This window comes from Muntiacus reevesi, chromosome 8, assembly GCF_963930625.1.
Source record: "Muntiacus reevesi chromosome 8, mMunRee1.1, whole genome shotgun sequence".
NCBI lineage: Eukaryota > Metazoa > Chordata > Mammalia > Artiodactyla > Cervidae > Muntiacus > Muntiacus reevesi.
The window spans coordinates 25,735,100-25,752,065 of NC_089256.1; the positions used below are offsets into that span (position 1 = coordinate 25,735,100).

General features: G+C 42.1%; 1 protein-coding gene across 3 annotated transcripts in view; it reads left to right on the forward strand.

Annotated features, from left to right (window-relative positions):
* Positions 1-16,966, forward strand: part of PCNT (pericentrin) — a 106,550-nt gene that overhangs the window by 55,804 nt on the left and 33,780 nt on the right. For all 3 annotated transcript variants that reach the window (XM_065942144.1, XM_065942145.1, XM_065942146.1), the window contains 5 exons: positions 1,259-1,429; positions 1,689-1,841; positions 3,162-3,254; positions 7,064-7,909; positions 8,277-8,468. In XM_065942144.1, the coding sequence (XP_065798216.1) occupies positions 1,259-1,429; positions 1,689-1,841; positions 3,162-3,254; positions 7,064-7,909; positions 8,277-8,468 (1,455 nt within the window). The remainder of the gene's footprint in view (positions 1-1,258; positions 1,430-1,688; positions 1,842-3,161; positions 3,255-7,063; positions 7,910-8,276; positions 8,469-16,966) is intronic.

Consider the following 16,966-nt stretch of genomic DNA (forward strand, 5'->3'; position numbering starts at 1 on the left):
TGTGGCTGGAGGGGCTGGTTACAAATGTCAGGGTACTGCCTTTGCTCTCATGGCTCAGGAGGCCCCAGGTGTCAGGAGCTCTGTGCTTACTGTCAGTCACAGTGTCGCATTTAGAGTGGTAGCGTTTTGTACCAATTTTTATTAGCACTCCTTTGTCTCTCAGGTACTCTGAGTTTATCCTTAGTAATTAGTTACATGCGGTTCAAGATTTCAGGTTTAGAAATCCTGCTTTATTACACACATAGAGCCTAGTTATAATTATTTTAGTTTTTGAGTTACGAATTTGTCAGTTCCCCAGTGAAAATACCTCCAATGACAGTTCTTCACGTTGTAGTTTGGAATTTTGTGTCAATGATGTACCAGTTCTTGTGTCTGAGGGTGTAGGATGAATGTGAACAGATCTCTTGATTGGGGGTGAGTGGAGGGGGTAGGAGGGCCTCCTGGGTCAGCATTGACCTCCTCTGTGCATTTGGTTCATGGAATCAAGTTTTGTATTTTGTGTCATTGGAAGTTTCACAGTTACTAACTGGAAAGTCTCAGACTCAGTGAGAAATTTTATTTTGGAATCATTGTTTTGGCTCTGAGAAAACACTGCCTCCAGGAGGAGTTGGTTTTTGAAAACACCACTGGGAACCATTAGAAGAAGCGCAGACCCCTCCTGAGGACAGGCTGTGTAGACGGGACCCCTGGCTCAGGCCCCTCAGCCCCAGTCGCCAGCCTGCTCGCGGCAGTTCTACCCCTGACTCCAGCTGCCGAGCTTAGGGACCATGGGTGTAGAAAACGCCTTTATTTCTTCTATAGAGTTGAACCACATGTACAACTTTGAATGCATGTTTCTTCCCCACTTAATATTTTATCTGTGTTAAATGTTCCTGGAAAACTTATTAATGGGCTGTTCACCTTCATTGTACAGAGGTATTGTCAGCCATTGTCCTGTTCTTTGGCAAGTTGTTTCTGATTTTTTTAAAAAAATTGCTAACAGTTTAGAGATTCTTTTTGTGCCAGGTTGAATAGTTACTGGGATAACTTCCTTACAGGGGAATCTTGGGTGTGCAGTGGCTCCCTATTGGGCTGTGCCCTCCACCAGGGTGTGGCTCTGGAGCGTGGCTGGGTCTGTGTGTTGTGACTGCACATGCAGGTGTGCATAGGTGTGCTTCAGGAGAGCTGAGTATGGTCTGCACTGCAACAGCAAACAGCAGTTTGAGGCCCCTGATTTCCTGAAGCACTTGCCTAAAATGAACCATTTTTTCTTAAATAGGACAAAGAGGCATTACAGGAGCAGCAGATGAAAAACCTGCTTCAGGTGTCCGCGCTACAGTCCAGACGGGACGAGGGCAAGTGCCCGGTGCCTCCCGAGGGCGGTTGTCTCGACCATGCCGAAGCCCAGCTGGAGGCGATGCAGGAGGCTCTCAGGCAACAGGAGGCTGAGGTGTGCGGGGGCCACGCAGGGCGTCCCCTTGCTGTTTGTGTCTGCCAGGGCCTTCCTGCTTGTGTGCAGGATGGCCATGCGACACAGTTTGTGGGCTTGTCCCTACTGGATTTGCTTCGTAGTTTTAACATTTGTGTGGATTATAGGATACTATTAAGTTTTTCTGGCATGTGCTTTAAATCTTTGAAGTGATTTTAATAATTATTAAGGTCAATTAGAATATTACCTAACTTTTAATGCTTACCTCCTTTAATGCAAGGTTTTGAACTTAAAAGAACAATTAGAAAATCTTAAAGATGACTTAGTAAATAAGAATGAAGAAATACTGCATCTGAACTGGAAATTGGGCCTGCAGGACAATAGCACCACTGCCAGCATCAAAGAGCTTCAGGAGGGGAACGCCTGTCTGAAAGTAAGTGAGGAAGACCCCCTGCCTCCATCCGGTTGGTAGTGGAATTGCTGTGGCCCCGAAGGGACTGGCAGTTGTGGGGGGTCAGGTCCCTGGCCCCCCCCCGGACACACGGCACCTCCTTACTGAAGCCAGAGGAACTTGGTGCTGCCAGGGCTCTGCTCGCAGGGTGGCCCCAGCAGCTCTAATGTGTGTGTGGAGGTGGGGAGAAGCTTTCGGGACACCTCAGTGGGAATCGGAGTCAACTTGATCAGTGAAGGTCATCTGCTTCCCCTCCCCACCAGACTCTGCTTTTTGTTTGCACCTTCGAAGTCCAGTCTTGTGAAGGATTCTTGTTGGAGTAAAATTGAAGGAGAGCCACCTCCCTGGTTGCAGAAACTGTGAGGAGAAAATGTCATGACTTAGGACCCTGTCCCTACTTTGGGCTACTTTCTGGCAGAGATGTTTTCAGGACAAAGTTGCTTCCTTCCAGCAGTGCAAAAAATCTGTCATGTCTTCTCTCTTAATGTAATTGTGCTCTTGAAGCAAACAACCAAAACCACCTCTGTATCATGTGGATGACAACCAGAGTTGTAAAGAGAACATCACCTTCATAGATGGCCCTGAAATGGGTGGAGTTTAGACTCTTGCATTGCCTGTGGTTGCAGCCTGGATAAGGGTGAACTCACTTCATGGAAGGAAGCTGAAGGGTCTTGTCATTTATGCCTGTTCCTCTTGAAGGTTGCAACTGTAATCTTTAGTGGAAGTGGAGTTTTAGGTCAGTCCTCGACACTGGCTCTCCTTTGGGTGGGAATTCTTCCTTAATGAATAGATGATGGCAGATGAGAGCATACTTGGCTTATTCTTTGGTGATTGCTTTGAAATGAGTTACCTGGAAAAATGCAGTAAAGTTTTGGTTTTTGAAAGCTAAACTAATAAGTCAGTTTAGACAGAAAGCACTTAAGTAGGAGAACATTTTCAAATTGAGTGTTATTGTTTTAGCATGCATACTTAGTAGCTCAGTTGTATTCAACTCTTTGCAACCCCATGGACTATAACCTGCCAGGCTCCTGTGTCCATGGGATTTTTCAGGCTAGAACACTAGAGTGGGTTGCCATTTCCTCCTCCAGGGGATCTTCCTGACCAGGTATCGAACCCATGTCTCCTGCATTGTAGGTGGATTCTTTACCTCCTGAGCCACTGGGGAAGCCCTGAGTGTTAATAATACTATTTAAAACTGCAGGTTTATGTAATCAGGATATTTCCTGTCTTCAAGATCTGGGGACCCTTTTCCATGGTAACACTTTCTTGGCATCATTACCACTGTAACTGTTATTTTCACAGACATGTCTGCAAAACGAAGAAAGCGAGATGATGCGTGTGCATGAGTCGGCGGAAGCAGAGCTGGCCAGGACAGGAAGTGGTGTTCTCAGTGAGGTGGGCCTTGCCTGACGCTGCATGTGGGCATTACGTTCTCGGTAGCTTGTGAGGTGTCTAGGGATCAAGAGAAGACTCTGTGTCCTTACACAAAGGATATAGTATTTTTTTTTAATTATTCATGTCGGAGGAAGGTGTGAAGATATAATGTTGGAGAAGGGTGTAAAGGGCTATAGAGTATAAAGGAGTTCTGTTTGTAGTTCTTAATGACCACAACATTGCAGTGACAGGCTATTGGGATCTGTGTTGGTACCTTATCTGTTCGGCAAAATTTTTTAATCCCCTTTTGTGTTACTTCGAGGAATACCTTTAAAACCAGTGACTAAATTTTTAAAGGTGATTTTATCAGTTACTTGTCCTTAGTGCTAGAATTGGTCATGTGAGTATAATCTTACATACTAATATCATAAATACTAAAAAGTTTATGTGATAAGGAAAATATTTTAGTCCCATTAAGACTAGACAATCACAGATATTTTCTTTGGGGATTTTTGTTTATTTCTTTCTTGTTGTTTAGTCACTAAGTCGTGTCTGATTCTTTGCAACCCCATGGACTGCAGCACGCCAGATTTTCCTGTCCTTCACTGTCTCCCAGAATTTGCTCAAACTCATGTTTATTGAGTCGGTGATGCCATCCAACCATCTCATCCTCTGTTACCCCCTTCTCCTCCTACCCTCAATCTTTCCCAGCATCAGGGTCTTTTCTGATGAATCAACTCTTCCCATCACGTGGTCAAAGTATCGGGAGCTTCAACTTAAGCATCAGTCCTTCCAGTGAATATTCAGGGTTGCTTTCCTTTAGGGTGGACTGGTTTGATCTTATATATAAATCTGTACATCATTTGTTTTCTGTGATTATATTTCTCAGTTTTTGTGTCAGCAGTATCTTTACTTTGATATAATAACCCAAAATTCCACTTGTAGATTAGATTTCTAATTCTTTGAAAGACCACATTTTGTTACATTTTCTATCCTTACTTTGTGTCAGTGAAGACTTTCATTATTTAAAATCATGGTATCTTTAGGGTTTTTTTGGAAACTACACACTTACGTTCCCACCACTATTAAGACCTCTTTTGACGTGATTATTGCTCTTTATTTCCTGTGCTTTCTTTTCCAGCAGCTGTTTGACATCCTAACATCTTACTCTCAACATGCATTATCCCTTCCTTCATGATTTATTTTAATACTTGGGTTAGTATTGCATCTTTAATGTTATCGTTTACTTTTCCCCTTACTCTGTGTAGTTTTAAAGAAAGAAGATTTGAACATTTTTTAGTAAATGTATTCTTAAGTAGTTTAGCTTTGTTGCAGTATTGGAAATGGGCTTAATTTTATTATCCAGTTGTTTGCCATGAACCAACACATCATATATATATGTATATATTTATTGTATATTAACCTTGTATCTCGTTACTTTGCTAAACTCACGTATACTAGTAGTGTTTTTATAGATTTCTAAGGCTTTTATGTAGATAAGCACACCATCAGCAAGTACAGCTTTATTTCTTTCCAGTCTTTGTCTTTTATTTCTTTTCCTTCCTTATTACAATGTCTGCCACTTCCAGTGTAGCGTTTAATAAAACAGGTGAGAGCAGTCATTCTTGCCTTGTTTCTGATCTTGGAGGAAAGTGTTTATTGTTTGATCAGTATATATAATGTTAGCTGTAAGCTTTTCATAGATATCTTTCATCTGATTGAGGAAGTTCCCTTTTGTTTCTACGTTGCTTCCTCTAAATCTTTTGAGATAGTTATATTTCTTTTACTCTCATAATAGGGTTAATTATACTGAGTGATTTTTGAAGGTTAAACCAACCTACATTTCTAGGTTAAACCCTGTGTGGTGGTGATGAACTCCTCTTTTAATATATTGTTGGATTTGATTTGCTGATCCTTTGTTAGTGGATTTCACATTTGTGTTTATAAAGGATATCACTGTAGGGGTGTGTGTGTGTGTGTGTGTGTGTGTGTGTGTGCATCATATTTTAATCAGGTATTGATATAAAGGTTTTGTTGGGCTTATAAAATGTTGACAGGATTTCCCTAGCCATCCAGTACTTAAGACTTTGCCTTCCAATGCAGAGGGTGTGGGTTCACTCCCTGATTGAAGGGCTAAGATCCCACATGCCTTGTGACCTAAACACCAAAACATCAACAGAAGCAATATTGTGATAGCACTGTATTTCAGGGGACTTATTTTAGACTTTTGTGTTTTACTTTTAAAGCCGCTTTCATGTGCCGGCTTTGATACTTTGAGTGTGTTGCTTGTATTGTGACTTGGCTCTTTTGTCATGCCCACCTCTTCATCTCAGCATGCTGAATGTGCAAGTGTGTACAGACAGAGTTACTCTCCTGTGACTCCAGCCATCTACAGGAGAGACGAGGGTGTCTGCAGTGCACCTCGTGGGGCTAGGCAGAGGGTCTTGCCTCACACTGAGAAATTTTCTTTTTTCAGCTACACACTGTAGCATTCCGGTATGATAAACGTGAACCTGGTGCATAGTACTTATGTCATCCAAACCAAAACCAAAAATCAGTTTTCTTACTTTTGTTTTTACTATGGGCCAGGCTTGGATTTGTGTTTAAAGTAGTTGTTAATCAATACTAATGAAACCAAGAATTGTGTGAAACTCTCAGTGTTTAGGAAGTATGTTCCTATAACAAATTGATTGAGTATCATGAACTAGAACACAGATTGGTTAGAACTCTTTTGTATTTCAGTTGCTACTATTGATGTAATCTTTCTAAAAAAAATATATTTGGTTTCACCAGATCTCAGTTGCAGCGTATGGTCTCTCAGTTGTGGCCTGCAGGCTCTAGTTCCCTGACCAAGGATCAAACGCAGGCCGCCTGCATTGGGAGTGTGGAGTCTTAACCACTGAACCACCAGGAAAGTCCCTATTGATGTAATCTTAAGAGAACGGAATTTGGGGTCATATTGACATAGATTTCAATCCTGATTTTCCATTTATTGTCTTTGTGGTCTTGGCAAAATATTTCATATCTAAATTTCAGCTGTCACATCTTTAAAATAGGGACAATAACATTTCCTGTCTTAACACTGTTGAGAATTAGATTAAATAGCACAAGTAGAAACATCATTTGATGCCTGGTGTGTTGAATTCCCAGATCCTTGCTGTGCATTCTGTGGAAAGCGTGCTGTGAGCTCTGGCTCATTCACATTCTTCATTACTGCAGACCTCCCTCATCAGGTCTTCTCGCTTTTATTCTTGTTCTAGTGTTAGAATGATACCTAAGATCTAAATGCCCTTTAGGAAAACCAAACCATAGTTGCTTAAATGTTAAGAAGATGGACATTTAGAAGGTGATGAACACTTCAATATTATTGCCTGGAGAATTCCACAGACAGAGGACAGAGGCTACAGTCTATGGAGTTGCAAAGAGTTGGACTCGACTGAGGGACAGACATTAACATGGTGAATTAGAAGGTGGTGAAGATATTCGTGTGTAGTATCATCAGCTGAGCTGTGGCCACGTTAGGGCTTCCCTTGGATCACCACAGCCAGGCTCAGGGCCTGCCTCAGTGATGGAATGTGGCCTTGATGAAGTGTTCCAGCAGCTACAGATACGAATTTCTGACTATTTTGACCCACTTGAAGTCTCTGGGTGTTCTGGTGTTTTTCAGGTGTTAATGTCATTTGGTGACATTGTTAGTTACTTCCACAGCTAATTTTAAGCTGTGAAGTCTCTCCATTCTATAAGAATGAGTTCAGGCAGAATGGTAAGTGGGATGGGGCACTTCTGAAGTTGATGCATATAATTCCCTCTGAAATGTGCTTTTCCTTCAGGTTATGTGTAATAGAAGTTCTGAAGTTGAAGAGCTGAAATCCATTATTGAGACTCTGCGTGAGAACCAAGCGCGGCTGCAGAAGGATAATGCTGAGGAGATCGAGCAGCTCCACGAGGTCATCGAGAAGCTGCAGAGGGAGCTCCCACTCAGGGGACCTGAGACTCCCAAGGCCAGGGATGGCGGGGCCATGAGCCTGCAGAGTGAGCTGCTGGGCCTCCCGGCTGAGGGAGCCGAGGCCCCCGCAATGCTGGCGGGTGAGCTGCATGCTGCCCTGGAGGCCAAGGAGGCCCTGCGCCTGCGGCTGGCTGAGCAGGAGCGCCAGCACAGCCAGGCCCTCGAGGCCCTCCAGCAGCGCCTGCAGGCTGCAGAGGCGGCGGCCACACGGCAGTTGGCCGAGCTGGGGCCTGAGGACCTAGCCTCCCAGATCCGTGAGTTTGAAGCTGCCCTGCGTGCCAGGGAAGCAAAGATTGCAGAGAGAGATTTAGAAATTGAAGCTCTGCGCCAGCAGAAGTCCACCCACTCCGCTGAGCTGGAGGCCATCCTGGCAGGCGTGGCCCGCTTTCGCCATGCCCTGGAGCAGCAGCTCCTGGCGGCCACTGGGGAGCCCCCTGAGCTACAGCGACTCCGAGAGCAGTGTGTCTGCCTCAATCACCAGCTGCAGGCACTCAACCAGCGATTCCTGAAGTGCCAGAAGGAGCTGGATGAGCGGCAGGCGCGTGGGGAGGGTGACTCCCAGGGCTGGGTGCCCGGGAGCGAAGAGGCCTTCCGCAGCGAAGAGCTGCAGCAGGACATGGACGGCAGGCAACTGGCCCAGGCCCGGGACAGCCGTGGCAGCGACCCACAGGTGGGCTCCTTCCTCTGCAGGCCGCAGCTTGTGCAGCCTGTGTGTGCAGAGAGCTGGGTGCACGTTGCAGGGTGGGGTGTGTGTGGGGTGCAGACAAGGTGCTGGGAGTGCAGGCAGGGAGCTGAGCAGCTGCTGGACATCTGTGGGAGGCCGTGCTTCCTGGGGTTCCCCAGCTCCAGCACTTTGTGGCCTGCTGTGGGCGTGCGTCCCTCGTCTCCTACTCTATGGGCTTCTGGTCGTGAGCTGTGGTTTTTCCCTCAGGCTCAGCTGGCTGGGAGCCCGATGGGGCCTTGCTGCACTTCTGGCTTTCTGATGCCCTTGGCTGTGTGCTCATAAGCATCGTCCTTGTTTTCTCCACTCATTGTAGGGCCTAGTTAAGGATGACCTGCAGCCAGCCAAAGCCCTGCCTACACTGACCCGCGTGCGCCCCAGCCAGCAGGACAGCGTGATATCGGTACTCACAGTCTGCCAGCAGCAGCTGGAGTCTGAGCTGCTCTTAGTGAAAAAGGAGATGCGCCTGCGTGCGGAGGATGGCGGCAGAGCGTCAGGAGTCGTGAAGGTGCTTGGGGACATTTGTTGGGGTGGGGCATAGCACTCGAGAGCTGTTCCTGGGCAGAGACCCCCTCAGTGTCTTTGCCATGACGGCACAGGTCACGCAGACTTCAGACAGAAACACCTTCTCTGGGTCCATCGCTCTTGGTAGAGCTGTTCAGATCCATTTGGAAATTTCTTATGTGTTTGATCTAAACACATGTCTTAGCAGCTTATGAGGAATGAGCAGTCAGTGCAGGTAGGATCTAACTGGGATCTAGGCCTTGTGTCCAAGATTTTTCACATGAGGACGAGCTGCCTGCAGCCGCACTGCCCCTACACAACCTTCACAGCCAGCCTCCAATTCACTTGGGAAGGCTTTGTGTTGGCTGTTTGCACTTTAGGTATTTTCCACTGCTCTCCAGCAAAAAAGAGCAGAATGATCTATGATTCGACAGTTTTAAATTCGGATCTCAGGACAGTTGTTGTTGTGTTACTATCTGTATAATGTATAGTAATTATACAATGTTGTTATTCAGTCGCTCGGTCGTGTCCAGCTCTTTGTGACCCCATGGTCTGCAGCACTCCAGGCTCCCCTGTCCTTCACTAACTCCCACAGTTTGCTCAAATTCATGTCCATGGAGTCAGTGATGCTATCTAACCATCTCATCCTCTGCTGCTCCTTCTCCTTTGGCCTTCATTCTTTCCCAGCATGAGGGTCTTTTCCAATGAGTCAGCTCTTATGATCCCAGGACAGAAGCTCCCAGAAAGCTAATGTCTCTTTTCCAGGGGCAGGAGGGAAGTTGACGTCGTTATTGCTCGTGTGGACATTGCAAACCTTGCTGGGTATCCAGCCCTAACCTCCTGGGATGTGCAGGAGCCGTGTGCACCATATTGGTATTGGGAAATTGGGAAAGTCTGAATTCCCCAGCACATAGGACTGTGCACTTATAGGCCTGTGGTTTTGAGAGAGAAAACTTGAATCTGATGTTGTGTGTTCATCACATCCCCTTCAGAAAAGCTACTCTGTAGGGAACTTCCGTTGACTCTAGAGCACTTGTCTCAGTGCCCTTGTGTCAGAAACATCTGTCTGAATTCTCAAAGCTCAGCTCTGCGATGTAATGAGCTGGTCGCCAAATTTTTAGAAGCTAACACACTGACAAGGAAATTCCAGGTTTGTTCCATAAATCGCAATTTTGTGTTTTCCAGTGTTTGTGTATAGAACCTTTTAGGCCATTTTTTCCTTAAAAACAAAAAACTTATGTCCCCAGTGAATTGCCACTGAAATAGATTACGACAGTTGCCCTTTTGTGTATTGTGTGTGGTATGACTCAGCGATATTAAGTATGTTTGTAACATGTGACCATGCATCTCCACAGCCCTTTTGCTCTTGCAAAACTGAAACTGTCACGTAAACCATAAGTTCTATTTCCCCTTTCCCCCAGTCCTGGCAGCCAGCATTCTTCTGTCTGTCTCACTATGGATTTCTGAGATACTCTGTATTACATAAGTGTAGTCACACAGTATTTGCCTTTCTGAGTTTGGCTTATTTCACTAAGCATAATGTTATCCAGGTTCATCTATGTCATAGCAGGGATCAGAATTTCCTTCTATTTTAAGGCTGAATAATACTCCATTGTATGTATATACCACATTATGCTTATCTATAAACAGTGTGGACCTAACAGAAGCGGAGGTATAAAGAAGAAGTGGCAAGAATACACGGAAGAACTGTACAAAAAAGATCTTCACAACCCAGATAACCACGATGGTGTAATCACTCACCTAGAGCCAGACATCCTGGAATGCAGTCAAGTGGGCCTTAGGAAGCATCACTACAAACAAAGCTAGTGGAGGTGATGGAATTCCAGTTGAGCTATTTCAAATTCTAAAAGATGATGGTATGAAAGTGCTGCACTCAATATGCCAGCAAATTTGGAAAACTCAGCAGTGACCATGGACTGGAAAAGGTCGGTTTTCATTCCAATCCCAAAGAAAGGCAATGCCAAAGAATGTTCAGACTACCACACAATTGAACTCATCTCACATGCTAGCAAAGTAATGCTCAAAATTCTCCAAGCTATGTTTCAACAGTACATGAACCATGAATTTCCAGATGTTCAAGCTGGATTTAGAAAAGGCAGGGGAACCAGGGATCAAATTGCCAGCATCCGTTGGATCATCGAAAAAGCAAGAGAGTTCCAGAAAAACATCTCCTTCTGCCTTATTGACTATGCCAAAGCCTTTGACTGTGTAGATCACAACAAACTGGAAAATTCTAAAAGAGATGGGAATACCAGACCATGTTACCTGCCTCCTGAGAAATCTGTATGCAGGTCAAGAAGCAACAGTTAGAACCGGACATGGAACAATGGACTGCTTGCAAATCAGGAAAGGAGTATGTCAAGGCTATATACTGTCACCCTGTTTATTTAACTTATATGCAGAGTATGTCATGCAAAATGCTAGGCTGGACAAAGCATAAGCTGGAATCAAGATTGCTGGGAGAAATATCAATAACCTCAGATATGCAGATGCCACCAACCTTATGGCAGAAAGCGAAGAGGAACTTAAGAGCCTCTTGATGAAGGTGAAGGAGGAAAGTGAAAAAGGTGGCTTAAAACTCAACATTCAAAAACCTAAGATCATGGCAGCCAGTCCCATCATTTCATGGCAAATAGATGGGGAAACAGTGGAAACAGTGAGAGACTTTATTTTCTTGGGCTCCTCAATCACTGTAGATGGTGACAGCCATGAAAATAAAAGACGCTTGCCCCTTGGAAGAGAAGTTATGACCAACATAGACAGCATATTAAAAAGCAGAGACACTACTTTGTCAACAAAGGTCCGTCTAGTCAAAGCTGTGGTTTTTCCAGCAGTCACGTATGGATGTGAGAGTTGGACCATAAGGAAAGCTGAGCACCAAAGAATTGATGCTTTTGAAGTGTGGTGTTGGAGAAGACTCTTGAGAGTCCCTTGGACTGCAAGGAGATCAAACCTGTCAATACTAAAGGAAATCAGTCCTGAATATTCATTGAAAAGACTGATGCTAAATCTCCACTACTTTGGCCACCTGATGCAAAGAGCTGGCTCATTGGAGAAGACCCTGATGCTGGGAAAGATTGAAGGCAGAAGGAGAAGGGGATGACAGAGGATGAGATGGTTGGATGGCATCACCCACTCCATGGACAGGAGTTTGAGCAAGTTCCAGGAGATGATGAAGGACAGGGAAGCCTGGTGTGCTGCAGTCCTTGGGGTTGCCAAAGGTCGGACATGACTGAGCAGTGGACTGAACTGATACGTATCCGTTCATCTGTTGATGGATGCTTGAGTTGCTTCCACATTTTCAAAATTTTTATTGTTTTATTTGGCTGCTCTGGGTCTCCGTTGCGGCATATGACATCTTCATTGCTGTCCTTGGTTGCGGCATACAGGCTTTTTAGTTGGGGTGTATGGGGTCTCGTTCCTTGACCGGGGATGGAACCCAAGCCCCCTTCAGCAGGAGTGCAGAGTCTTAACCACTGGGCCACCAGGGACGTTGTGCCTCCACGTTTTAGCTTGTGAATAGTGCTGCTGTGAGCATGGTGTACGGATACCTCCTTGAGCCCTGGGTCCCAGTTCTTTTAGGTGTATACCCAAAACGAGAGTTGCTGAATCATGTGATAATTCCATGGCGGACTTTCTGAAGAACTACTCTAGTGTTTTCCACAGTGGCTGTGCCATTTTACATTTCTATCAAAAGTATATGAAGGTTCCAAGTTCTCCACATCCTCACCATTGCTTGTTATTTTTTTTGTTTTTTTGATAGTAGTCATCCTAATGGTTGGGAGGTGGTATCTAATTATAGTTTTGGTTTGCCTATCTCAAATGATTAGTGTTATTAAATATCTTTTCATGTGCTCATTGGCCATTTATATATGTTCTTTAGAGAGATGTCTGATCATGGCAAATTTTGAATCAGGTTGTATGGTTTTTTTTAATTGAGTTTTAGGAGTTCTTTATATATTTCTGGGTATATTAATCGCTTTTCAGGTATTATTGTTGTTCAGTTGCTAAGTTCTGTCGGACTGTTTGCAGCCTCATGGACTGTAGCACACCCCGCTTCCCTGTCCTCCACTATCTCCTGGAGTTTACTCAAGTTCTTGTCCATTGAGTCAGTGATGCTATCTAACTCTTTCATCCTCTGCCACCTTCTTCTCCTTTAGCCTTCAATCTTTCCTAGCATCAGGGTCTTTCCAGTTAGTCAGCTCTTCACAACAGGTGGCTAAAGTATTGGTTAAATAATGAAGATCCCATGTGTTATCAGGTGTATGATCTGTAAATATTTTTTCCCATTTTGTGTGTTGCATTTTTACTCTGTGTACAGTGTCTTTTGATGCACAAATTCTAAAAATGTCATGAAGTCCAATTTGTCTTTTATCTGTCTGATATCTTTGGTGTGATATATAAGCAATCATTGCCAAATTCAGCATCGTGAAGCTTTTACCATGTTTTCTTCTCAGAGTGTTACAGTTTTATGTCTTTGATCTATTGGGGGTTAATTTTTGTACGTGGTTTTAGGTAAGGGTTCAACTTCATTCTTCTGCATGTTAATATCCTATATTCCCAGCATCATTTGTGAAAAGACTGTCCTTTTCCACTGAATGATCTTAGCGCCATTGTCAAAAATCATTTAACAGACTGCACATGTCTATTTCTAGGCTTTCTGCACTAGTTCGTATGTTTTTTTATGTGAATCTGACACTGTTTTGATTACTATAGCTTTGTCATAACTTTTGAAATCAAGAAGTACTGAGTCCTTCAGTTTTGTTCTTGTTAAGATATGTTAGATTATTTTGGTTGTTCAGGGTCCTTTAAAACACCATATGAATTTCAGGATGGGTTTTTTAATTTCTGTAAAAAATGTCTTTGGAATTTTGATAGAACAGCTTTGCATATATAGAATGCTTTGGGTGGTATTGACACACATTTTAATTTTAATACTAAGCCTTTAAATCCATAGTCATGAGACATATTTCCACTTATTTATGTCCTCTTTAATTTCTTTTAACAGTATCTGTAGTTCCGTTGTACAAGTCTTTCACCTCCTTGATGAATTCTTGGTTAATTTTTCCTTTCTTCCTTCCTTTTTTTAAAAAAAAATTATTTATTTTTGTTGTTGTTGCTGTCATAAATGGAATTGTTTTAATTTTCTTTTCAGATAGTCCTTGTATAGAAATGCAACTGACTTTATATGTTGACTTTGTGTCTTGTGATTTTACTGAATTCATGCATTAGTTCTAACAGTTTCTTTGTGGAATCTTTAGGTTTTCTACATGTAGGATCATGTCATCTGTGAATATAGATCATTTTACTTCTCCCTTTCCAGTTTGGATGCCCTTTATTTCTTTCTCTTGTCTAGTTGCTCTGGCTAGGATTTCCAGCACTGTGTTGAAGGGAATTGGGCATCCTTTCCTTGTTCCTGATCTTAGAGGAAAAGCTTTCAGTTTTTCATCCTTGTGTATGGTGTTCACTGTGGGTTTCTCGTGTGGCTTTTATGTGTTAACATAGTTTCCCTTTGCTTCTAGTATGCTGAACTGAATGTTGTGAAAGGGTATTAGATTTTGTCCAATGCTGCTTCTGCGTCAACTGAGAGGATATGTGACTGTTTCTTCCTTCGTTTTGTTAATGTACTATGTTACACTGACTCATTTTCCTATGTAGAATTTAAGAAAGAACTACCACTTAATTATGTATAACCCTTTTAATATCCTGTTGAATTTGATTTGCTATTATTTTGTTAAGAATTTTTGCATAAATATAAGGGATGTTGGTTTATAGTTTTCATTTTTTGTAGTATCTTTGACTTTAAGGTAATGCAGGCCTCATAGAATGAATCAGGAGGCATTACCTCTGCTTCTGTGCTAGGAAGGAGACTGCAAAGAATTGGTATAATTTCTTTCTTAAATGTTCCATAGAATTTACCAGTGAACTCATCTGGGCCTGGTGCTTCCTCCTTTTCAACTTGCTAAAAAAGTTTGAGAAGGATTGATAGTATTTCTTTACATGTTTGATGGAATTCACCAGCAAAGGCATCAGGTTCAGTGCTTTGTTTCATAGGGAGATTTTTTATTATTGATTCCATCTCCTTCTTTGTCTCTCATAACTTTTCTTGGCTTAAATTTATTTTGTCTGATATTGAAAGGGTCACCTGCTCTTCTTTGGTTACTGTTTGCATGGAATATCTTTTCTTATCCTTTTATTTTCAACCTGTTTGTGTCTTTGGGTTTAAAGTGAACTTCTGCGGACAGCATATATTGAATTGACCACAGAGTTCCTTAGGTTTTAAAGTTAAAATAAAAGGAACATTTTTCATTCTCACCAAGAACTTTATTGAATAATGTAGTCATCATTTTGTTCCACTACCTTTTGCCATTTTTCAGGCAACTTCATAGTTACATCTTCCCAAAAGTTTTTATCTTTTTAAAAGGTGCATTTTAAATTCTTCCATGGAATTGAAATTTTTTCCTTTAAGAGAATTTTGTAAAGACTGAAATAAATAGAAATCCAAAGGTGGAGTGTCTGGTGAATACAGTGAATGAATTGAAACTTCCCAATCTGTAACAGTTTTTGCCTGGTCATCAAAGAAACATGCGGTCTTGCTTATCCTGATGGAAGACTGTGACTTTTCTGTTGACTAATTTTGTATTGATTTTTGTTGAGTGCCACTTTCAGTTAGTCTAAGTGGGAGCAGTACTTGTTGTAATTTATTCTTTGGTTTTTCTGGAAGGAACTCATGATAAATGACTACCTTCCCATCCCATCGTATACACAACATTACCTTCTTTGGATGAAGACAGCCCTTGGTGTAGTTGGTGATGGTTCATTTCACTAGCCCTATGACCTCTTCCATTCCACATTATTGTACAATATCTACTTTTCATTGCCTGTCACAATTTGTTTTAAAAATGAAACATTTTCATTACGTTTAAGAATCACATGTGCAAGTATGGTCAAGAAGGTTCTTTTCACTTAACTAATGTGGTACCCAAACATGAAAGCAATTAACATAACCCAGCTGGTGTGAATGATTTTCAACTCTTGATTTGGATATTTTGAGTATGTCAGCTATCTACTGTGGAGTATAATGTTGATTGGTCTCAGTTAATATCTCTGCTTGCTAACAACTTCAACCTGTCTGCCTGGCCTTGGAGCATCACTCAGTGAGAAATGTCCAGTATGAGATGTCACCACTTTTGACACATTTAATTGGTCACAGCATGGTCTTCATACACTGAACAAATCTTTTGCTTTTCAATTGCATTTTTACCTTTCTTGAAATAATAAAACATATATGCCAAAAATGTTGTTTTTCTTCCATCTTAAATATTAAAATATCTAACAAAAATTCACCAATTTTGATGTTTTATTAAAAATGAATGCTGATGTGACACAGTCATAATACAGTCTAACAGAATTGTTTTGAGTGATGTTAAACACAGCTAAGCACTGCTAGAACCATCTTATGGGGAAAAAAATGAATGAACCTTTTGGCCAGCCCAATAGTTGGATCATGTGTTCTTATCCATTCTGCCAATCTCTGTTTTTAGAGAACTTTATCCATTTAAAGTTGTTACTGATAAGGAAGCCTTGTGCTTTTGTCATTTTGCTGTTTTCTTTATGCCTTATAGCTCTTTTTGATCCCTCATTTCCTACATTGCTATCTTTTCTCGCATTTAATTGATTTCTTAAAATAGTGAAATGTTTTTAAGTTCCTTTCTCATTTCTTTTTGTGTGTGTTTATGGCCATTTTCACATTTAGCATCCTAACACATAATACTGATTTGCGTTTATACCAGCTTGAGTTATCAAACACTTACACTCTGTTCCTTTTAGCTCCATCCCCACTCTTCTTGGTTTTTGATGTGATAAAAAGACATCTTTATAACTGTGTGCCTCAGAACATAAACTAATAATGCCTTTAAATGCATTAATCTCTTAAATTATGTAGAAAACACATGTAGAGTTGGAAACTAAAGTTATAGAAATAATAACTTAAGAATATATATATTAATAACTTGAGAATATGTATATTAGTCTTTTAAATCACGATGGAAACAAAAAAATGCAGTTAGAAACTATTATTATTAAATGCAGTTAGATTTTATAACTGCCTGTATGTGTACCTACTGAGATCTTTATATCTCTGTACAGCTTTGCATTACTGTCTAGGGTTCTTTTATTCCCCCTGCAGGACTCTCTTGAATGGGGGCTTCCCTGGTGGCTCAGGTAAAGAACCTGCCTGCCAATACAGGAGACACAGGTTCAGTCCCTGAGTGAGGAAGATCCCCTAGAGAAAGAAATGGCAACCTACTCCAATATTCTTGCCTGAGAAACCCCGTGGACAGAGGAGTCTGGTGGGCTTAGCAACTAAACAACTGTCTTTTCCTTCCAGGGCAGGACTTAGTGGTAACAACCGCCCTCAACTTTTGTTTATCTGGGAATGTCTTATTTCTCACTTACTCTTGAAGGAGTCTTGTTGGATTT